This window comes from Gambusia affinis, linkage group LG08 (genome assembly GCF_019740435.1).
Source record: "Gambusia affinis linkage group LG08, SWU_Gaff_1.0, whole genome shotgun sequence".
NCBI lineage: Eukaryota > Metazoa > Chordata > Actinopteri > Cyprinodontiformes > Poeciliidae > Gambusia > Gambusia affinis.
Window position 1 is genome coordinate 7,382,741 of NC_057875.1, and position 23,811 is coordinate 7,406,551.

General features: G+C 36.2%; 3 protein-coding genes across 5 annotated transcripts in view; 2 read left to right on the forward strand and 1 right to left on the reverse strand.

The window, feature by feature from the left end:
- Positions 1-237: 237 nt before the first annotated feature.
- Positions 238-7,111, forward strand: LOC122835841 (acyl-CoA Delta-4 desaturase-like). Its single transcript, XM_044125242.1, has 13 exons — positions 238-401; positions 627-869; positions 1,909-2,019; positions 2,159-2,356; positions 2,434-2,535; positions 2,610-2,735; positions 2,825-2,885; positions 2,984-3,060; positions 3,602-3,699; positions 4,348-4,444; positions 5,591-5,670; positions 5,985-6,110; positions 6,296-7,111. The coding sequence occupies exons 2-13, from the start codon at positions 684-686 to the stop codon at positions 6,345-6,347; spliced, it is 1,314 nt and encodes a 437-aa protein (XP_043981177.1). The 5' UTR covers positions 238-401; positions 627-683; the 3' UTR covers positions 6,348-7,111.
- Positions 7,112-10,706: 3,595 nt separating this feature from the next.
- LOC122835839 (acyl-CoA Delta-4 desaturase-like) lies at positions 10,707-17,992 on the forward strand. 2 transcript variants are annotated; one of them, XM_044125239.1, is made up of 13 exons: positions 10,707-11,027; positions 11,237-11,511; positions 13,123-13,233; positions 13,897-14,094; positions 14,177-14,278; positions 14,337-14,462; positions 14,557-14,617; positions 14,697-14,773; positions 14,886-14,983; positions 15,263-15,359; positions 16,113-16,192; positions 16,594-16,719; positions 17,744-17,992. In XM_044125239.1, the coding sequence occupies exons 2-13, from the start codon at positions 11,302-11,304 to the stop codon at positions 17,793-17,795; spliced, it is 1,338 nt and encodes a 445-aa protein (XP_043981174.1). In that variant the 5' UTR covers positions 10,707-11,027; positions 11,237-11,301; the 3' UTR covers positions 17,796-17,992. The 2 variants fall into 2 exon arrangements, with proteins under 2 accessions (XP_043981174.1, XP_043981173.1); XM_044125238.1 differs by having other exon boundaries at positions 10,708-11,027; positions 11,242-11,511.
- A 343-nt stretch (positions 17,993-18,335) lies between these two features.
- Positions 18,336-23,811, reverse strand: part of eps8l2 (EPS8 like 2) — a 30,287-nt gene continuing 24,811 nt past the window's right edge. For both annotated transcript variants that reach the window (XM_044125249.1, XM_044125250.1), the window contains 4 exons: positions 23,428-23,503; positions 23,165-23,333; positions 21,207-21,339; positions 18,336-19,981 (listed from right to left, as the gene is read on the reverse strand). In XM_044125249.1, coding sequence (XP_043981184.1) covers positions 19,901-19,981; positions 21,207-21,339; positions 23,165-23,333; positions 23,428-23,503 — 459 coding nt within the window. In that variant the 3' untranslated portion in view covers positions 18,336-19,900. The remainder of the gene's footprint in view (positions 19,982-21,206; positions 21,340-23,164; positions 23,334-23,427; positions 23,504-23,811) is intronic.

The window sequence follows — 23,811 nt, forward strand, 5'->3', positions numbered from 1 at the left end:
TCTGTTTATTTCAGTGAGTTACACCCAGCAGTTGCTTCACTGTATTAGTTTATCTTTTTTCTGGGAAATGTCCAGCATCTCCAAAGTTACATGAGTCACACCTCTCCTGCTGATTTTTTTCTCTTTGCGCTCCCAGACGACCCTTCATGTTTATTGCGCTCCTGATGCCCCGACCGAGCCATCCGAAATGTATGTAAGGTGCGCTCTGATTGGTCAGAAAACCTCGAATGATACGCTCGAAGTTCGTGCTGGGGAAGGAGGGTGACTAAACAGAGGGAACGAACTGATGGCTTTTATGGTCTTTCTTATTAAAAGTTGGTCTTTGCGAGCGGAGAAAATAACGTGAACAGGTCTGTGGACGTGACTGAAGTCCGGAGAAAAGCAACAAGAGTCTGGATTGAGTAAGTTTACATTTTTTCTCTGATATCGCTTAACAGCCAGACTATGTGAAAAAAAAAAGAGTTCTATAGCCAAACCAAATATTTAGGTACATTTTCTTCTCCTGCGTGTATGATTTTACACAGATTTCTAGAGGCATGCATGATTGTCTTTTACAAATTCTGGTAATTATTAATTATGTCGCTCCTTTTTTGTCTAACTTCATGTGTGAATGACTGGTTGTTTAGCGCACAGCCGCCTGCAGGTTCCCGGATCCAGAGACAGCAGCAGAAGCAGAGAGGAGTATGGGAGTTGGAGGCCAGCAGACTGAGGCTGCAGGTGTTTTCTCCTGGGAGGAGGTCCAGAAGCACCGCAGCAAAAATGACCGGTGGTTGGTCATCAGTCGAAAGGTTTACAACGTCACTCAGTGGGCCAAAAGGCACCCAGGAGGATCTCATGTCATCGGCCACTATTCTGGAGAGGATGCTACTGTAAACATGCCGCCTCTTTAATCAGAATAAAAACAGGATGCATTCATGAACTAACAGTTAACATAAAACCATAAAATTTTAGCATTTCTAACAAACTAACGTGCTGTTAAAGTGCCATTGGGTCATTTACATGATTGAGGATGATTTTCTTTGCTGAATTTTTAATTTAGCCCTGCATTTTAGTATAAACAAAAAGTAAAAACAAAAACAACCATAAGAGGGCAAACACTTTTTCACAATTATACCTCATGGAGAAACGTTTTTATCATCAGACTTTACCAGAAAGAACTGTGCCAGAGAAAACTGTGCCAGTGACGACCACTGAAGGCATAATAATAAAGGACCAACAAAGGACAAAGAACTGATTAGTGGCAGATGTTGAATTAGTGAGGAGACACAGTGACCCCCTGGGTTTCAAAATTACAGACTGTGTTGAAGACAAGTCTTCAGATTTTTTTGCGGACATTTATTTATGCACAGAGCCTTAAACTGTAGCTAAAAATGGCCCAATTTGCATAGATTGTGACAAGGTTGAAACCCCAGCTAGACTTGAAGCGCATGGAACAACTTTATGAGGCTAAAAGGTTTTAGCTTCTGGCCTTTTTAAAAGAAGGAAATACAAATCAGCCAGGGACATCCTTCACTGACAGTAGGTTCCCAAGGGAGGACTTGAATGGTGTTGTTGAATTCTTCAATTAGTGGTCATATAATATTTTTCTTATGTCATAAATCTGACAATTATATAAAAGCCCGATATTTTCCATTACAAAGAATTTGATTTTTGCACAATGATCTTTGTTTATCGGGTTGTGTCATTCATTTGTTTTTATAAATATATTAGAAAAGCTGAAGGTGCAAATGAGATGGAATTAACCTAGTTCTGAAGATCATATTTTAATTATCTAAGCAGAAGTGAAAATCAGAATGTGGTGGTGTATGAAACAACACAAATTTAAATAAAATATACTTTTGTGTTTCAGGGCACTTTCTTCTACTCCACATTGTACTAATATTATGATTATTCTTTTGTATTTTTCAGGAGGCTTTCACAGCTTTCCATCCTGATCAAAAGTTTGTGCAGAAGTTTCTAAAACCTCTACTGATTGGAGAGCTGGCAGCGACAGAGCCAAGTCAGGAGGGAAACAAAAATGTACAAATAATTCAAGTCTCTCAAGGATCTCAAGATAACTCACACAATATTTATTCTGTTCACAAATTAGTTTTTTTTTTCTTTTATCAGAATAGGTATTAACAAAACATTGTTACAGCTTGCGTTTTCTCTGCCACAGGTAGCCATCATGCAGGATTTTGAAACTTTACGCACCCAGGTAGAGAAGGAAGGACTTTTTAAAGCCAAACCTTTATTCTTCTGCCTCCATCTGAGTCACATCCTGCTACTGGAGGTTCTTGCCTGGATGATGGTATGGTACTGGGGGACGAGCTGGACTCTGACGTTACTGTGCGCTGTCATGTTGGCAACATCTCAAGTAAGTTCAAAAAAGTTGCCTGTCACATGAAGATTAAATCACCTTAGGTAATAGAAATTATCACTTTTTTTTGCTAGGCGCAGGCTGGATGGCTGCAGCATGACTTTGGTCACCTCTCTGTCTTCAAGAAGTCCAAGTGGAATCATCTGGTCCACAAGTTTGTTATTGGACATTTAAAGGTAACCTTTGTAGTTTTGATGTTTTAAGTTTTCTGGTAATTTTTTCCTGTTTTTAAGAGTCCAATGTTTTACAGGGAGCTGCAGCCAGCTGGTGGAATCACCTGCATTACAATCATCATGCCAAACCAAATATCCTGAGCAAAGATCCTGATGTCAACATGTCGGGCATCTTTGTTCTCGGATCTGTTCAGCCCGTAGAGGCAAGCAGCTGGAAGAAAATTTGTTTTAAGTATTTTAAGAAATTTGTAGCAGCTCACAAACTGTTTTTTCCTTATTTGTTCTCTCGCAGTACGGCATGAAGAAGATCAAACGCATGCCCTACAATCACCAGCACCAGTACTTCTTTTTATGTATGTTTGTCAGAAGTCATGGAATATGAGAAATGAGATGAACAATTTTTCATGACAAAAAATAAATAAAAAATCATAATACTTTACCTCTGTTTCAGTGGGGCCACCTCTTCTCATCCCAGTCGTCTTCAACCTGCAAAATCTAGTCGTCATGATTTCTCGCCGAAACTGGGTGGTAAGATTTTGGACGTATGTTTTCCAATAATGCAATTATGTAATTATGCATGTAATTATTTAAATTTTTTCAAAAAGGGACAAAGGATGAAGGTTTATGTAAACAGATCATTTTAATGTATTGTATTGCTACATGCCAACATTTGCTTGAATGTTTCTTAAAGGCAAAAAATTATTTCATTTTGTTGTTAAAAGTTGCATAAATCCAAACAGTTGCTAATAAAAATAGGAAAAGTTTAAAGCTGCTGTCCAATATTCTTTTATATGTAATATTTATTTTTAATCTGAAGCCTTTAAGTCGTTTAAAGACAACTAAAGTTTTAATTGGAAAAGTTTGTAGCAGGTCTCAAATTCAGAACCAAATTCTCATGTAAAAATTCAATAAATGAGACAAAATGTCCAGTAAGTTTGAACATTTTTAAATAATGTTTAACATGCTCAGGAGTATTTTTGTCTTTTTATCAGGATTTGAAAACATAAAAACATGAGAAAAAATGTTTTAAACAATAAAATTGTGTTTTTCCTCTTTTTGTCATTTAAAGGATCTGGCTTGGTATTTGTCCTTTTATGTTCGATATTTCTCCTGTTACGTGCCCCTGTATGGCTTTTTCGGCTCCGTGGCTCTCAACTTCTTTGTTAGGTAAGAATTTGAATTGTTAATTATTTTGTCATTTGTTGCTTGCTCGTAAGTTTCATTCATTTAGCAACTGATTAAAAAGATCCCAACTGTTTCCAAAAGTTGTTGTTCAAGAAACACGCTTATGATTTGTGTATAAAAAACTGTTGAAATTATTTATATACTGTCATTAAATAGTGCTTGTAATTAAGTGTTTCAATATGACTGTTAAGTTTTTTTTTCTGAGCTCAGAGTAATTTAGACTCCAAAGCAGACCATTTCCTAATCATTAACTGAACCACAGTGTAGCTTATTTTTCTTATGTTCTTAATTTTTTTAATAATTAAGAACATAATAATGATAATGCTAATATTTAATTAACAATTTATGTAGACATTAAATTTTGTTTTTATTTTACACACAATTTTTCTAAATTGTGGCTCTGACCCCAGATGGATCAGGCAGTTTTAACAGAACAAAAGATTCTGACCTCTGAGTCACGTCTTGTTGATGTAACCTTTATGAGTGTATATTAGACCATTACATCAGGTTATCTGCTATCAAAATATGTAGGTTATTATTAAAGGATGTCTTAATAAAAAATGTCAAAAACTGCAAATGTATGAAATGCAGAATATTTAGATGATATTTTTAAAATTGTTTATCTTGCAGGTTTTTGGAGAGTCACTGGTTTGTCTGGGTGACTCAGATGAACCATCTTCCAATGAATATAGATTATGAAAAGAACAGAGACTGGCTCACCATGCAGGTATGTTCTTTTTTTTTAAATCAAATTTATATGCATTAAATATATATTTCCATAACATATAATTTTTTAACAAGGAGACATTTAATCTTGCATGTGAGAAGAGAAACAGATCAAAATATTGACATTCTGATCTGTGTCCAATGCTGACAACTGACCTTAGCTGGTTTTTATTATCCCTTGTTCTTTATTACTTTGTCTACCTTACCTGACCCATTATCCCCTTATAAGCTCTCTCCTCAGTCATTAACATTACTCACAGTAAAATCTGAAGCTTTCTTCTAGTCATTCAAATATGCCATAAGTTTCAACACAGATAAAGTTAAGCCTACGTATGTCTTTTCCTCCATTTCCAGTTTTAATTCAGCAAAGGTGTCTCACTGATTTGGGTGGCCAACACAGTTCACACTTTTTAGATTTTTACCTAACAATTGTTAAACATGTATTACTTTTATTTTGCACTACTTTGTGCTCCATCATCACATTTATTTATTTATTTTTTGCCTTCTGCCTCATTAGCCAAGCAATTACAGCCGCTGTGCTTTACAAATAGATTAAATAAGCCAGAAAATTTATTGTGTGATTCACAGAGAAAGTTTGAACAAACTCTTCAAATCATGCATTAAATTAAAAACATTTTACTTAGAAATTTAATGCCAGTTAACCTATAATTTAACACTAAAGATTCAATTTTGTGCTGGTAAACTGAGCATAGTGTGTCATTTACCATCCAAACTGGCATTTAACATCAATTAGCTCATTTCAGAGGCTTCTGTTCATTATGTTAATTGGTATTCATTTATTAAGAAACAAACTTTGCACTAATGTATATTCCCACTGCAGCTACTCAAATATTCTTGACTTATTTTAGCTGAAACAATCTACTAAAATAATATCAATTATTCAGGTTACTATGTTCTCACAAATTTCACAGCAACATTTTTTGCTCTGTTAGTTGTGGAAATGCTCCACTGTTGTTCTAAGAAATGTCTTGACTCATGGAAAGGAGTTTGCTGTGTGTTAAAAATCAATGAGGGTATATTTGTTGATTTGAATCACCTCATTTGTCTCATCAGAAAAGTTATTTTGTACCTCTAAGTGATGAGCGTCGTTATCAAGCTATCGCTTCTGCATCATTTCCTGTTTCAGTTACAAGCCACATGTAATATAGAGAAGTCCTTTTTCAACGACTGGTTCAGCGGACACCTCAACTTTCAAATCGAACACCAGTAAGTCGACAACGGTTTATGAAAATGCTGGCCTCTTGTTTGCAAGACAAATATGGATACTAATTAGGTGACCTTTTTGCTGTTAACTTGTTGTTGCCACAAAGACACTGTCAGATATTTTAGTTGGCATTTAAACAGTTTTGTGTGACTTTAGCAATGTTAGTCCTCTGTTGTTTTTGATTTAATATCGCCATTCTTCAATGGGTGGGGTATGAAATTTGGTCTTAAACTATTAGAAATTTAAAGCTCTACTATTAATCGTGTTAGTTGGTTTGACTTTGATTCTTCTAATAATTTGAGTCGAATTTTTTAAGTCTGTTTCCGAGAATGCCGAGGCACAACTACCACCTGGTTGCTCCGAGGGTCCGTGCGCTGTGTGACAAACATGGGATCTCTTACCAGATGAAAACGTTATGGCGAGGCATGACTGATGTCGTCAGGTAATAACACAGACAGGAGAGGCGGTTTTATGCAGAAATCACGCTTATTTAAACTAAATTGAAAATGATCCTTCAGCTGATTTAAAATGCATGAGCAGAGCAATGACACACTGTTGGCCTGCTCACCTGCCTGGTTACAAACTGATGTTTTCCTATTTTTTTTTCCCTTTCTTGCTTTTTTTCAGTTCACTGAAAACTTCAGGTGATCTCTGGCTTGATGCCTATCTTCATAAATGAAGAGCTGCTTATACATCAAGTGACCTTCTTTTGCATCAACGACATGTTGTGTGTTGAAAATAAAAAACTAAAAAACTGAAAGTGTAACTAATTTAACCATTTTCGAAGAACTATTTAAATCTTATAGGATTTTAAATGTAAAGCTTAAAGGATCATCTGAAATTATCTTTAAAATTGAAGATAATTTAGGTATTTTTAATTAAATTATCTTAATTTAATATAAGATAATTAACTACATGTTTCTTTGGTAAACGTTTCCAGTCACACTGACTGAGTGTGACTGGAAATTAACTGACAATTAATATGATGACCTTTTTCCAATAGTAATAAGTAACATTACTGATAAAATGGTTGTCCTCTTATTGTAATCATTCTGTCATACAAAGGTTAAATATTATCAAATCTCTTAACCTTCATTTTGCTTTCTTCAGTTGTAGACCTGCAACCTTTTAAATTATTTTGTTCTTTGTTGCACAATAACCAAGTTGTTGTCTACTACAATATTTAGTGTTATTACTGGAGAGACAAACATAAAAAATATTCTTTGAAAAATAATCCAATTTATGGTATATTTTGTAAGTAACTTGGCATTATAGACTCATAGACAGATGTGTTGTGTGTAGGAACATATAGAAGGAATTTTAGCAATCATGACGAAAGTTATTAAGTGAAATAAGAGTGAAAGGATTTATGCACCCATTGATGTTGCAAAATTATTTTTGTACAAATAAGTACAAATAAAACATTTTGTATTTTCCTGTTTTTCTATGTGTCAAATATTTTTGTCATAAAACACAAAATCAAGTTCAATGAAACCCTGCAGCGAGAGTAATATCCCCCTTCATCTAGTAGCTGGTTCTGCTACCCAGTGTTTGCAAAAATGGGTTAGAAGTCTCTTAGGGGACTGGAGGAAGTTTTCTCTTTAATGCAGCACAGTTTTAATTCAGCCACATTAAAGCATGCATTTATTGTTATTGATTTTTCCACACCATTGTAATCACTCTTAACTTAGACTTTGTTACTTCAAAACCTTCAATTTGTTTGGAGGTGGACTTAGTAGGGCATTTCAGATCATTGTCCTACTGCATGACTCAAGAACATTTAAGCATAAGGTTCAAACAGATGGATGGACATTTTGATTTCCGGATTCATGTGCCATCAGTGGCAAATTATCCAAGTTCGGAAGCACCCTTACAAAAATATCCCATGAAAATCACATGATCACATTTGATCAAATGTGTGAATCACATGTAGAAATGTGTGATTCACATGTGAATCACGTGATTTTACCACGAAACGTTCCAAAATCACACGTATTCATGTGCTTTCACATGTAATTCACATCATTCACATGTAAAAATTTGTGTGAACCACATGTGATCACATGTGAAAGTCACATGTGATTTTCATGGGATTTTTTTGTAAGGGCAAGAAAGCATTCCCAGGCCAACAGACAAATATTAGGATGTTTGATTCTCAACCAGGCTCTAAGGGAGAGCCCAGACGCCCTGCAGAGAAAAGGTGTGACCATTGACGAAGGTAAAAACGTAGATTGATCTGTTAATTGGGAGATTTTCCTTACGGCTCAGCTCTCTTCACCACAGCAGAACGGTACAGCGCTGGCATCACTGCAAACGCCACACCAATCTGTCTATCGATCGCCTGCTACATTGTTTCTCCTCATTTATAAAAAAGACCTTGAGATTCTTAAACTCCTCCAATTGAGGCAGGACCTTATTTTCAATTTAGGAGATAAGTTCCTGGTTACTTGCTAATCTCATTCTTTGAGAGGAGGTTACTAAGTAGCCTCTTAGTAACCTTGTCCCAGATGATGAGGTTACTTATTTATATTTTGTTGACCAGAAACATTTAAGTGTTTAAATAGCAAAAACAAAAGAGATCTGTTAGGACTGCAGTGGTTTTTCATAGTACTAGATGATATGGAAAGTATCACCACTTATGTAATTATTAGGGTGAAATATCAGTAAACAAACACCAAATTAATTTGGGGCTCCTGGTGTTTGAAAATACATTATTTACTGGAATATTCTCTTGTGACGATATGTCTCTTTTAAAGTGAAGGCAAACATCACTTTTTCCAATATAGTTTGGAAGAGACAATGAACCAATCCCTCAACAATAAAAACATTACCCAGGGTACCACATACATGCTTTTTATTTTTTGCATCTCTCCAGCCACATGAATTAGACATAAATAGCTAATTGTTCACTGTGGGAATCTGGGTCAGGCTGCGGCTGACTGGACCTCCCGATGAATGCAGTTACCATTTCTTAATTAGCAGATCACATTTCCTTGCAGCACTGACTCTCCACTGAGGGTTAATGTGCAGAAAATGTGTATTTTTCCCCACTAAAATATATTTTGCATGATACAATAAGGATTTAAGAACATTTTTCATTAGACTCATAATTTTGCAATACAACTTGTTTTTTTATTGATTTGATGTAACATGCAAATCTTAAATACATGTTTTGATTAGCTGCAGGCAAGAAAGCATCATCATTAATAGAAATGCCCAGCTAGCAAATTAATGTTTCAACGATATTTGAAAGTCAAATGCGTTCCTGATCTCCGACTAGAACGACGGTTCAATTTTCTGCAGGACAACAACCCAAAGCATGCAAAATCTCAAAGGAGTGGCTTCTGAACCACTCTGTGAATCTCTGTAGAGATCTGAAAACGGCTGCACAGGCATCTCCCATCCAACCTGAAGGAGTTTGTCAAAATGTAGAAAAAGTGAAGAGCTGTGAATACTTTCCAGATGCACTGTGCTGTGAGTTGAAAGGGGAAAAAAACAGTCATTGTTCTTAAATAGCAAATATTAGCCAGATAATCAATAAGTTAAACATGAGTAAGTGTTACACTAACTATATTCAAAATGGCAAAATTAGGTTTTTATCCTCATTTTTATAACAGCTAAGCTCAGCATTCATAAATATATCAATAGGTTATAAAATGGCAGACTGGCCTTTATGCAGCAAATTAACAAGCAGAGAGAGACCAGTTGGTGAAAGGATAAAGTTAAAGTTTTGATTGTAGAGGTAAAACATGATTAACTGAAAATTTGTGTTGAATTCTGGCAGGTCCTATCAGATTTTAATTACTAAGACATCTAATTATGTTTTACCAGATAAAAAAATAAAGTGGAAAATGATGGACACACTTCCACACTGTAATTACAGATCTATCTGCAGTGCTTAAGTTAGCAGATAAAGTAATTATTTCACATGATCCGCTTTTAGAACTGCAGCAAGAATGTGTCAAATAAAATTAAACACTTTTAAACATGGAACAAATGCTGAATGATACCTAGGAGACAAAATTAACAGGAACTTACAGGAGAAAGATTTGATAAGCACATAAAAGGACAGCAAAAAGACAAAAGAAGAGGCATTAATGGACATTTTAAAAAATTTCCAGAAAGACATGTTTCCACAACTGAACACAAAACGGAAATAAACGAAAAAATGAAATCAAAACTCAAAGTATGTTGTGCATATTATTAGAAAAGGGTAATTTGCTGAATATTCAATTGCTCTCAAATGGCACAGCAGATAGAAAATTAGAATATTAGAACAGCAAAGTCTGTGTCCAAACCAGACGTCTCACTTTACCACCCTGTGGTGTGTGTGCGTGTGTGTGGGTGTGTGTGGGTGTGTGTGTGTGTGTGTGCGTGTGGGGTGTGTGCGCGTGTGTGTGTGTGTATTTGCTGCATTTTTATTTAAAGCAAGGTTCTTCTTTACTTTAATACTTTATTTTTATAATTTGACTTAATAAGTAAGCGTTGCTTATTATTGTTCTATTACATATAAAAATAATAAATTACATTGAAGTTCAACCAAAGAGCATGTATCATAAGGGAACATTTTATTTTCACCGTCTGCTGCACAAAGGCTGTTAGAAAGATGACCACACAGAGAAAATCTAGCTAGGATTATTGTATTTGTTTAGCAGCCGGGGGGGTGGGCTCTGGTGCTAAGAAACGAGAGGATTTGTAATCTGCAGATTGTGTAACCTGTTTTGTAAAAAAAAAAAAAAAAAAGTGTGCAAGCAGTCTGTAGGAAGCTGCCTACTCCTTGTCCATTCTGATCAGAAAAAGTAAAACATTTGCATTCATTGAAAAATTATAAATCATTACATTATTGTAATAGTTACTTCTTCACATAATCCCTAACCCATTTTGCACCGTCTGCATAATTTGTGTGCTCGCAGGAGCAGCTGGAACTGAAACACACTGACTGGACGGACAGTTCTGACCTATGGCCTATTTAATTCACCCCGGTGTTGAGCAAGCAGCACTTCCAGGGTTCGGCCTCTAGGGGGTCCCTGCAGCTGATTGGCCCCAGTCTTATCCGAACCCGCTCCTTAACGTTGGCGTAACCTCAGCAGCATCTTGTCCCATGGTGCAGAGGCAGCGCTCCAACAATCCAGAGCTGCTCTTCTCCTATTGGTCAGAAAGCCTCGAAAGATCCGCTCGAAGTTCGCAAGGGACGAAGAGACGTGTTGGGAGGAGGGTGAGAGAGTGAACAAGGCCTATCAGGGAAGACTGCCAACTTGTCGGCTTTTATGATCGCCTTCCTGCTTTTATAAAGCAGCTGGACGGCGCTGAAGGTGAAGGGCTCTGTGGGTGTGAGAAGAGCAATCCGGATCTGGATGTTGTAAGTTACAAATATTTGTTGTAATACACCTGATCGCCGCCACATTTGTGAGACAAAAGTGAAAGCATAATCTGGGAGGGTTTTTGTTTAGCTCAGCAGAACAATGGATGCTTCATTACTGCTAGCTGGATCTATTGTGGAAATTTTAAAAACGCGTTTACGCCTGATTAGATTGTGGTTGTATGTTTTTTTCCCCATCCGTGTGTGAGGGCAGACTGGTCCTCTTGTGAACCGGTGAATTCAGAAAGGGACAGCAGCAGCAGCGGAGAGGAGGATGGGAGGCGGAGGACAGCAGACGGAGCCTGCAGAGCCAGGCAGCGGGAAGACTGCAGGTGTTTACACCTGGGAAGAGGTGCAGAAGCACCGCGACCGAAACGACCAGTGGCTGGTGGTCAACCGAAAGGTTTATAACATCAGCCAGTGGGTCAAAAGGCATCCAGGAGGGTCCCGAGTAATCGGACATTACGCCGGAGAGGATGCGACGGTACATAAGTTTTCTTCATGCCGGAAAAGATCATTGTTTTCCACTAATGATGTTGATAAATTGCTAAAATACAAATGACAGTATGTCAATTGCTGATGCTTCGCTATTAGGAAGTTATGCTAGTCTGTCTGCATTCTACTACAGGACATGCTATGTTATTTATAAAAGACGATTCCTTTTTTGTACTTCCATAAATGATAAAAATCCACACTTTATTGATTTGAAAATCATTACTTCAAAATTATGGGAAGTTTTATTTTTCATGCATTTTAGCCCATCAATTTGTGCAACTGAAAACACAAATCATGTTCTGTTCAGTTTGTAACTACTGTGTGGTTTATACACTTTATGTTGGAGGTATGCATAACCTTTAAGTGCAAAGTTATTCAGGCTAAATGTTGCCTAAATATGGATATAAAAGTTTATCTCAGAGAATATATTTTTTACGTTGACTTGAATATAAGTGAGGTTTAACTTAAAGCTTCCCTTCAAACTGTATGTCAAACTAATTGTTATGTTATTTACATATTATCATCATTTCAGGTTTCCACATTGATTTCCATTTATTATACTACTTAATATGACTCACTTTTAAAAACTAAAGAGTTAAAAGTTTTGTCTGATTTGTTAAAACTTTTTACCCATACTGCACGTTAACCGTTAACCTTTCTGCACTGGAAATGGCTTTTTTTGGTATTCCATGAAGTGGAAATTGGAAAATAAAATAACATAAAATAAAAAACTTCTTTATTGAAACTTAAAATTTTATGTAACAGAGCTACAGAGATTAATTTGGACATCTTTATAAGATTGTGCAGTTGATTTTTTTTCTGTTATTTCATTAAGAAGAGGGTTGTTAATATTTGAGGTTGCAGAATGGACCTCGCTGTGAACTTTGAACAGAGTCACTACGTGTAACTGGAAATGATTTGTGATAAACACATTACTTAATGCTTCTAAATGCACGTCTCTATGTATCCAGATGTCAGTTGTATATGTTTAAATGTAATGTTCTAATCTGTTATTACAAGTACTATAATAAATAAAAAAATATATGAACAGATTTAACATTTGATTTCCAAAATATTCAAATTTGACATTGGAAATACTGGGTTTTGGAGCAGCTGGCGCTAGCTGGATTACCAATGACCTCGTTCTTTGTTGGGTTAATTCCATATGCCTCTGGCAAAAGGATACCCACATGTATTCATTAATTAACTTTTTCTTAATTGATTTTCTTTTCTTTTGTTGATGCAATTTTTTTTTCTTTAACTCCACTATAATGCAAATTTTTCTACATAAATAGAAATGAAAAGGATTATACCAGTTGGTTCACACATTTGCACATGGTACATGACCTGAAGGATTTTTCACATTTTTACCAGTTGACAACAGTTCTGCAGAAAGTGACTTTAATCTGCATGTTATGGTCAGCACTTTGCTCCGAGACCGCAACATTACAACTAGACATTGTTAGTTGTGATGTTGTCCTCTGTTGGACTCAGCACTCAGCTGTGCTCCAACATATATGTGATTTTTTTTTAAACAGCTCTCAACTTTGCTCAGTTTTTATTCTGATTTACGCCTAAAACGTCAAATGTTTCTTTCCAGGAAGCCTTTACAGCCTTTCATCCTGATCAAACATTTGTGCAGAAGTTTCTGAAGCCTCTGCTGATTGGAGAGTTGGTGGCGACAGAGCCAAACCAGGATGGAAACAAAAGTGTAAGATTTTACATTTAAAGGTGGTGGGGGATCCCTGCTGTCTGTGGAGTGTTTTCCACAACAAATTTTAACATCCTTATATACAGCACCCCATGAACAGCCAACTTCTGTGGCAAATCCATTTTGTACCACACCTCGTGGAGGTTGTTAATAACAATCCACTGGACTTCAGTCACTTTTCTTATTGCTGTCATATACTTTTGAAATTTTTCTGAGAAACTGAATCTTAGATTTTCTATGAACTAACAGCCACAATTATCAAGATTTCCCAAAAATGAGACTTTGAAAAATATCCCCTTATGTGTAATGGATCATGAATTTTATGGAATAAATTCATATTTTAATGGTATTTTAAACTACTGTGATGCTCAACTTCAGTTCTAAAGAAAGCATGCATATTTTAGATGTTTCCTGAGTCAATCCATCTGATTCACATAAATGATCCATTAAGGGTCCTGTGAATAACTTTACAACATACTAAAGAAGTAATTAAGCCCTTAATTCTTGCAAATCTAAAATATGTAGAGCAACAGCTGTTGAGGGCAGTATTTGGCTACCCCACATCTTTATACCTCTATTCAGGTTTCACTGAGATTTATAATATTAAGGATTGCACAAGGATTTTATTTTATAATAAAAGTAATTTTACTTCTCTGCTTGCAGGCAGAACTCATTGAGGAGTTTGATCGTTTACGAGAACAGGCAGAGAAAAGAGGCCTTTTTCAAGCGCAGCCTTTATTCTTCTGCCTCCATCTGGGTCACATCGTGCTGCTGGAGGCCCTGGCCTTTCTGCTTCTCTCACACTGGGGCACAGGCTGGACGATGACGCTACTGTGTTCAGTAGTGCTCGCAACCGCTCAAGTAATTTCAGCAGCACTAAACTGTCCTTATTGTCATTGAGTAACTTTAAATGGATGAAATAACTACTTATCCTCTCCATTAGTCGCAGGCCGGATGGCTGCAGCATGACTTTGGTCACCTCTCTGTCTTCAAGAAATCCAAATGGAATCACCTGGTCCACAAGTTTGTAATTGGACATTTGAAGGTAACTCATGATTTATTCTGTTAACCGTCTGGAGTTCTCTAAAATAATGTTTTTTTAGGGAGCTTCAGCCAACTGGTGGAACCACCGACATTTCCAGCATCACGCCAAACCGAACGTTTTCAAGAAGGATCCCGACATCAACATGATGGATATCTTTGTACTTGGGAACACGCAGCCAGTGGAGGCAAGTAGCTCAATAAAGGACTGCATTTCTAATTCGTTCTGAGCTCTAATGCAGCTTAATAGCTCACTGAACTCTGTGCCTCTCTCTGTTGCAGTATGGAATTAAAAAGATCAAACATTACCCCTACAACTACCAACACCAGTACTTCTTTCTCGGTATGCTTGCTTTAAGACGTTTGGGAAGAATTAAAGAAATCTAAAATTGTTCCAGAACTAACTAGTTTATTTCTTTCAGTGGCACCTCCGCTTCTTATTCCAATTTTCTACAACTACAATATAATGAAGACCATGTTTACTCGACGTGACTGGGTGGTAAGATGCCCACCTCAGTTTACAATAAATATGTTTTACATAAAAGGAAGTTGTAACTAATTTTCTTTGTAAAGAAACATATAAATAATATTATTTATTTTTTTGTTTGAAGGATCTGGCCTGGGCTTCCACATACTACATTCGTTACTTCTACTGTTTTGTTCCACTGTATGGTGTGTTTGGCTCTCTGGCACTCATGATGTTCGTCAGGTGAGCTCACTGAGAAGGATTTAAAATGCTGCAGACTCCAATAGCTTGTTTCAAAAATGTATGTGACTAATTTAGGTTGCAAACATGTTCATGTTTGTTTTAGTTGTGAAATAAAGAGGCAGACAAACAAAGTGGAAAAAAAAACAATCATAATTTGATTATGCATTTGCATTAACTTTTTTTTGATAGGATTGCCTGCAATCTTTGCCGTATGCTTTTTTTACTCTGCTTTCAAACAGAATACAATGAATCGAAATGTGTTGATATTAAAATCTGCAGGTTTTTAGAAAGCCACTGGTTTGTGTGGGTGACTCAGATGAGCCACTTGCCAAAGGAGATCGATCACGAGAGGCGCCAAGACTGGCTGACTGCGCAGGTACCTGCTTTATGAAGAGTCTCGTTGGAAATTAGAGCCAACGGCTTATTTTAATTGAAAATAAAATTGAATAAAAACCAGATCAACATGTTTTAAGGTTCAACACTCCAGACAATTTGATTATTTTATCATACATTTTATTACCTTTTATTCCTGCAAGGTTACACACATTTGCTACAGATTTTTGTATTTACAGTATTTTGTTTGATAAATACTTTACAGCACAGTATTCAGTGTATAGTTTCCAACCACATTGTCAAAGTGAAAGATAAAAAATGAAGTACGTTTGAGGTATTTCAAACTTTCTTGTATTATATTGGGACTGGCCAACAGAAAGAAGTGCATAGTTGTTAAATGTTTATCACAATGAGAAATGTGTATCATTCTTTTAGAGTCCACCTGTATGAAGTTTAATCTCTGTATATACTGTGAAGGTATTTGAGGTTTGGTAAAGAAAACAATGGTGGACAAGCAGCATTATGAAAACCAAGGAACATGGCACAGATAAAGCTGTGGAAAAGTTTAAAGTAGGGTTAGACTTGGAAAAAAAAAACAATACCAGAATATTGTCGCACCTTTCCAGACTTTGTGGGGGAAAGACTTTTTAAAAATAATTTCACTTAAAAATGGTGCACTACTTTACATTTGTCTACGTACTACATAAAATAAAATACTTTGAGGTTTGTGGTTGTAACTTGACAAAATGTAAAAAAGTTCCGTGTTGGTTCTTCTTTTTTTTTTCCCCTGTTTCAGTTACAAGCCACGTGTAATATTGAGCAGTCCTTCTTCAATGACTGGTTCAGTGGACACCTCAACTTTCAAATCGAGCATCAGTAAGTCAAAGGATTTAAACTTGGACTGTAACTGACTTTGTTGTACCATGTGAGCATTTTTACAACTTGCTGCAATTTGGACAGAGCCAAAGACTGACGAAGAAAAAAAACTGAGTCAGTAAAAAAACATTTTATCCAATAACAGAAACAAGTACTTGTTTGCTAGTGATTTACTCCTCTGGACCTGCAATGGATTTGATACTTACAAAGAGAATGTATTGTGCTCAGAAAGGCTTGTCCTATTCAGTACTTTGTTAAAAATAAGTGCGGTATTTTAAATTATATTTACATGTTGTTTTCTGAATGTAATATTTATTTTTCCTATTTTTTAATTTTTAGTTTACCTCTAACACTAATGCCCATTCATTTTTGAGTCCATTATTCTGCGTCTCTCTTTCAAGTCTGTTTCCCAGGATGCCGCGCCACAACTACCAGCTGGTGGCGCCGCAGGTCCGCGAGCTGTGTGAGAAACACGGGATTTCTTATGAGACAAAAACTTTGTGGCGAGGAATGGTTGACGTGGTCAGGTAATAACCTAGAGCCACTGTGATCTAATAAACAAACTGATCAGAAAACAACAATAAGAGTGTCATGAAGTGTGGTGGTGATGGCGGTGAGGCAAACGCAGTAGACCCAGATGAGGTGAGATGAGGAGTTTAATGGTGAAAAAATAACCGAAAACAGAAAACGGTCCACAGACCTGGCAGCACTGTTGAGCGGAAGGCTAATGCTCACAACAGGTAACAACAGGTAGCAACAGGCGATGACAGGCGATGACGGACGAACACAGACGTGACAAGACGTAGCAAGACGTGACACAGACGTACAATGACGTAGGACCCGACGAAGACAGACACACACAGGTGACACTAAATACACAAGAGGAAATCAGGGAACGAGATACACCTGGGGACTAATCACGGGGAGACAGGACAACACAGAGACTGAGACACACAGGAAACTAGAAATAAACATACAGAAAAACATAGAACACGACAAAGAGACTCTGGAATATTATATTTCATTAGTGTGAAAGTTGTATACATTCACTATCTTTAGTTCCTCCACTTTTTTTTCCATACACTTTTTGCATCTTAACTACTTCTCCATACTTTGTGCTTTTTCCAACTTTTGCCATGTTCTGTTCATTAAGGCTATTACAGCTATGTCTTTTGGTATTGAGATCTTTTATGGCTTATGAAATATTCAGCTTTTTGTGATCATATTGGGCCCCATTGAAATGAATGGAACATCCCATAATTTCTGAAAAATTCTGCAGAAAAGTTTGGGATCTTTCACAGCTAAATATTTTCACAGTATTCAGCTAGAAATGCCAATAAAACTTTAAAGCATAGTCATATTCTTCAATTATTTCAAAAGCTCTCTATTCAAGTATTTACTTATTTGAGGGAAGAAAAACACTGGCCCACTAGCTGTGAGAGTTCCCAAACAAACCCTTCCAATCCTACATTCTTTTGAGGCTATTAGTCTTTCTTTAAACGGTTATACAAAACAGGCTCTTAACTGATGTTTTTTTCTGTTCTGTTTCAGGTCGCTGAAAACTTCAGGGGAACTGTGGCTTGATGCATATCTCCATAAATGATTAGCTGGCTTTTTCACGTTTGTCATATAATACGGAAATCTAATAGACGAAACTGGAATGATCTGTTTTTCAGTGTTTAATGTAAAAGACTGTTTTAATCTTTAGTGAACACTGGATTTTTGAGGATCAACCATAAGTCAATGTTAAAGGTGAAATTATAAAATGTGACTGACCCATTAAAGACTTTCAATAACAAATAGTGAATCGTTTTTTGTTACATTAGAATAATACTCATGGTAACTTGAAACATAAAATGCCAAAAAATAATGCTGAAGACAATAAAACATGTAACTGGAATTCATCAGGTCTGGAAACAGTAAAAAAATAATTATGAAACTGCTGCTGAAACAGTTATTATAGTTTATGTAACAGAAAAATGGTAAATCTTAGAATATACCTTGAAACTCATAATGAGCGTTGCATATGTTTTACCTTTTTCCGGTGAAGCTTTTGGTTCATTGGAGTTATTACATACAGTGCTATTAAAAAACTGGGGAAAAAAACAGTACATAAAAATCTGTTGCAAAATATTAATGGTAGATTCTTTAATTATATCATCAAAAATATTTACACCAAGAACATGTTCTATGAATCTTTATGTCATTTTTCATACCAGAAAACAAATTTAGTTTATTCCTCTTAACATTTTGTACAGTTTACATTGCAAACACCAGGTTACAATAGACACTAACGTACACAAATAATAGAAGATGTGCAGAAGCCCTTAAAATTGATTAATCTATTTTTGCTGTAGCATAATTCAACACTAATTTACAAGACGTTAATAAAGGAGCAGTGGAGGCTTTGTTTTCAAGGTTATATCTTACTTTTTTAAGTTGTTCAGAGTGTTGAGGTTGTTGATTTTGTCATCAGTATTTTATGTAACTGGTTCACAACAATTTCACTGAGAAAGCAAATGGTTTAACGGTGCCTTAAAGCAGAAAGTCAGATTGTAAAGAGAATGCTCTAGAGTTGATTATATTAATCCAATAAGAACTGAACTTCTTGACAATAACAAATTGTACAGGGGACATTCACTACATTGTTTCTTCAGTGATTTTCTGAGCATGGCTGCCTTGGTCTGTTACATTATTTTTTTCCTTTTTACTTTTATGAGAAGATTCACGTTCCATTTAATAAGTCACAAAACGCCCACAAGAAAACAGCTACTTGTTTACACTTCCCCAGATCTGTAGACAAAGTGATACTTAACTCAGTTTATTAACTCAGTCCACAAGGAGCAACTGGTTCTGTTGCAACAAAATGAAAAGACTATGAAATACTTTGTGTACAACATAATACCACGCACTAATGTATGACTTTGTTAATGGAATATGAAAAAGATTTCAGTCTTAAAGAGCTGCAGAAAAAGTTTCCAATGTCAAAATATGCTTCAGCAATAAAAGGTTCATTCATTTTAAAGATTTATACCCATTTTAGGTATGCCGATAAATTTGGAGGGTGCCATATAAAAGATTCCACAGTTACTGAGAAGGGCATATTGCTTTATTAAGTTGCCAAAATGTCAAATGACATCAAGAAAATAAGAATAAGAACATTTATTCTAATACTTGTCACTGATTTATGTTTACCAACCAGATACAAACTTCTGCCATACACAACAAAAAGTATGCTTGCTATTAACATGAAAATAATTGGCTATGCAATAGAAAATATGTCAAACATCCTGGCACTGATTTTAAAAAGCAACTGTAAAGATTTTAGATGTTTACAGACAAATTTTGTAAACAGTATAAAACAGTATTATTAAGAACATACACTGACCCTGCTCTCTCATGCACACGTATGTTGTATGCATGTCCTGCACATACACCAAACTAAAAAAAAGTTCCTCTTCTTAGCAGGTCATTTCTTCAATAATTTCATCAATTGAGAAAAATGCAACATAATTTGAAAACACTTGAATAACAAACATCTAACATTTTACAAAATAAATATGCAATTAAAAATGAGTGTATTCAATCTTGTTTGTTTCTTTTTTATTTGAGGATCACAAGAAAATGTTCGCTGATTTAGCGAGCTGCTGCATTTGGAAAGCTGTGAGGAGGGAAAACATTTAAAGGAGATCGTGGTGCTGGATGTGTTCAGTCGTAGCTACTTGTGGAGTCGACCTTCTCCTTTCTTCGCGTCATGATTTCCTGCAGCTCAGAGTCTCCCTGGGCCTTCTGGAGAGAAAGCACATTTGATGCTTTTTATCATTTTGTTCTCTGAAGCATTCCCAGAACACAGCAGCTACTTTGTCCAAAAAAATGCAACATGTTGCAGTTTTATGAGAGAGCAACAAACGTTCAGCAGAAACTATAATTTCTTAAACAGTTCTAGATATTTATGTTAATAAATACTTTTCTAAAAAGGCCAACTTTATCAATCCAGCACTGATCTTTGCTTTGTCCAACATTTTTTAATTTTAGATGTATTATTTATTATCTTGTTTACATTACATCTGACTGGTCTGTAGAGCAGTGTGATTGTAACAAACATTTTAAGTTGTTTACTGAACTGTTGTTACAGTAACTCTCCTGAAGGTGGCACCAAAGGGAAACTTTTAGGAAAATTATAACACAAAGCAATGTCAGGACAAACGATTAAACTGTAACACATTTGACCAGATTTCTGCTTCATCAAGATGTCTGCTGTTGAAGCTACCCTATTTTGAAAGTTTACTTTATGTCTATAATAAAATAGAAAACAATATTTTAAACCAGTTCAGAGTTCAACTTAAGAGTTGCAAAAAAATAAAAAATAAAGTAGTATATTTGCAAAACTTTCTTGAGTGAGAGTTGAGAATACAATGACACCAGACTGGATCATTTCATTTTTAGTCTATTTGCAATAAAACTTGAGAGCAGAGGTGAGGAGCCCGGATATTCAAAAAACAGGGCATAAGTGGACCCAGCAAAAAAAAAAAAAATGAGTAAGGTTGTAATGGTAAACATAAACAAAGTTATGGTTAGTTATGTATTTTTTTATTTTAAGTCAGTTTTGCACACTCTAATAAAAAAATAATTCCTATCTGTTTAGATTCTTTTTAATCAAAAAATTAGTCATTTGATTTTTTTATGATAGCAACCCTAATTTTAATTCTTGTCAAATTGTGATATGACTATATTGAACTTCTTGACTTTCTTTTTCTTTTTCAGTTTGAGTGGAAACTTTGATATTACGAGTGACGTCAGATGGTTTATTTTAATCACCTCTGAGTCATTTTTTCTATTAAACATGTATTCATTTAAGACTATTTCCTGCAGTCTGAGACCTGTTGACAGCTCCTTCATTTCTAAATGCACACTTTGTCCCAACTTGTTCAGGTATAGTATGAAGATTTCACACAACATCAATAAAATGACTCCCGGAAAAACAGGTTTTTAAGCAGGTTGCATTGTGACTAACCTCTAATTGTCCTTTCTGCAGAGACACCTGATTGAAGACACGGCCCCCTTCATCCCCACACACAGCCTTCAGCTCCTCTTTGTTCAGGGAAAACAGCTGCGCTCCTGTCAGGATTCCCAAACATTCAACAGTCCTGAAGAAAGGACAGTAAGACAGTTTATTGTAATAGCATTTGAGATACATCGATTGAATTTCTCAGTGTGACATTGCTCCTAACAGAGGGTACGTCGTTGCTGGGTAAACAGTAAAGAACCAGATACAGTCTTTTCAAGGCATTGTGACATGTTGCAGCAGGAAATGCCTTGGTGTCAAAAGTGGCATAAGGAACAAGTGAATTTCTCTGAAATGAGTTTGTTCCATCCCCTGGAGGGATGCCTCTCGAATATTTCCACATTTAAAAAGGAATTACACCTTCGGCTATGCCTTCAAGTGCCTGATCTCTAAGTCATCTCTTCATAATAATATAGCCACATAAAAGCTACCTCTTCAACCATCTCCCAATCAACGATTCTAAAACGTTGCGCAACAACGACTGAAGAACAGTCATTTAATGACTCTGTAGTTACTGCATTATTGCAGTTGTAGATGGTGCAGAACATGAAGGCACTGCACAGTTTATTTCACTGCGATGGGATTTCTAAAGCAATTGTGCAGCTGTTCCTGCTCAAAGTAAATTCTCCTTTCTGATTGCCATCATTATCAGAAATATGGAGATCCTTATCTGTCATAAAGAGAGTCTTGAAAACAGACATGAACACCAGTTCTTCTGAGTCCTCTGACAATTCAACACGCCTCACCTAAAGTGGATACCATGGTCTGGTACTGTCTTGCATCTTGTTACTCACTTGTTAGCCACCTTGGATAAAGACAACTACTGAATGATTAACGTTATGTAAATATAATGCTGCTGTCATTGTTGATGTAATGTCACCTATATGGCTAATGAGAGCAGTTCAGGTCATCTGAAAAATGAAATAATCTCTCACGTTCTTGCGCATTAGTATACCGTATTTTTACCGTCTTCTATTCCCATTTACAGAGCCTGGGAAGGTATTTATATTGCAAACTTCAAAGATTTTATGCAATTAATCAACACAAACTAGTGCAAAACTGTGAAGTGGAAGGAAAATGAGACATGGATTTAAAAATCTTTGACAGATTCTGAAATTTTTTTTCAGAATGTTTGGTCTGAACTTTGGCTAGGCCATTCTAACACATGAGAAAAGTAAAAATAAACCAATCTACTGTAGATATTGTATAATTGGGTTCAGTATGCTGCTGCCTGAATGAAATACCTTGTTGATGTTAGCAGTCAGAGGGGAATACAGAGACTGATTCCAGATGATAGAAAGGTAACATTATCTCAAGGAACTACTCATTACATACAAGGTATGTAGAATGCCTTCTCTGAAAGAACATGTGAAACATTAAAACAGATGTGAAACAGCAGCAGAAGACTGACACTGGGGGCCACTGCTGACAGGTAAAAACAGAAAACTGACATTATTATAACCTGGAATATAACAGATAAGAAAACCGATTGGTTTGTCCAATCGGTCACAGTTTCACCTGATTTACAAAATGATGTATGATATATCAGTGTTTTTCAACTCTGGTCTTCAAGGCACACTACCCTGCATTTTAGGCATTTCCCAGCTTCAGCACACATTACTTCTACTGATTGCTGATTAACAGGCGTTTGCTGAGCTGCAGTCATCTGAATTGGGTGTGTTAAAGCAGAGAAACATCTAACACATGCAGGGCAGTGAGCCTTGAGGGCTGGGGTTGGTATAGATTATAAACCTTGCCTTCCACCTTCAAATGTGCAGTATTATTAGTCTAACACAAATAGTTTGGGAAAACCCCCCCCAATAATTTTATGACTATGAAGACTAATGAAAAACACTAAAATCATCACTACCGTTGGGTTTTTAAGTGAGTAAACAAAGCAAACTTACTGTTTAGAGAAAGCTTTCGCATTGAGCCACTTTGTCACCTGCTCTGGAGTTGACTGGGAAGTTAATGGCACCTGTGGGGCAGCCGGGCGCTCTATTCGGATCTTTCTGGGTGGCGGGTTTTTGTTTGCTGTGATTTTCATCAATAGCTCATTATTAACCTCGTCCATCTCTGCAGAACAGAAACGTGATAGAAACGGAAGTAAGAACAAGTGTTTTGTTTAAACATTCTCGGTTTGTTGTTTTTGCTGTGTGCGTTGACTCACTTTTATCTTTCTGTATTCCCCCTTTGAAACTGTCCCTCTTGTGCAGAGGTTCAGTGGGCGAACTCATGTAGTCGCTCTGGAATCACACAACCACACACAGACGGAGTTCAAGACAAAGAAACCACAATATTATTACAAAAACCGGTTCAGCTTCACTCTTTCTCCGGCCGATTCATTTTTGAATGAAAGCCAGAAGCAAAATATGCGAATGTGTGTGTTGAAGAAGGAAGAGGAGCTGCATGCACGAGCTGACGCAGGATCTTTGTTGTGCATACCATCTGGAGGAAGTGCAAATTGGAATGTTAGGTAGGAAGTGCTGACAAGTCGTACAGAGCATCTTGCAGCTAACACTTCACAATATTTTCTTTCCACTGTTTTAAATCT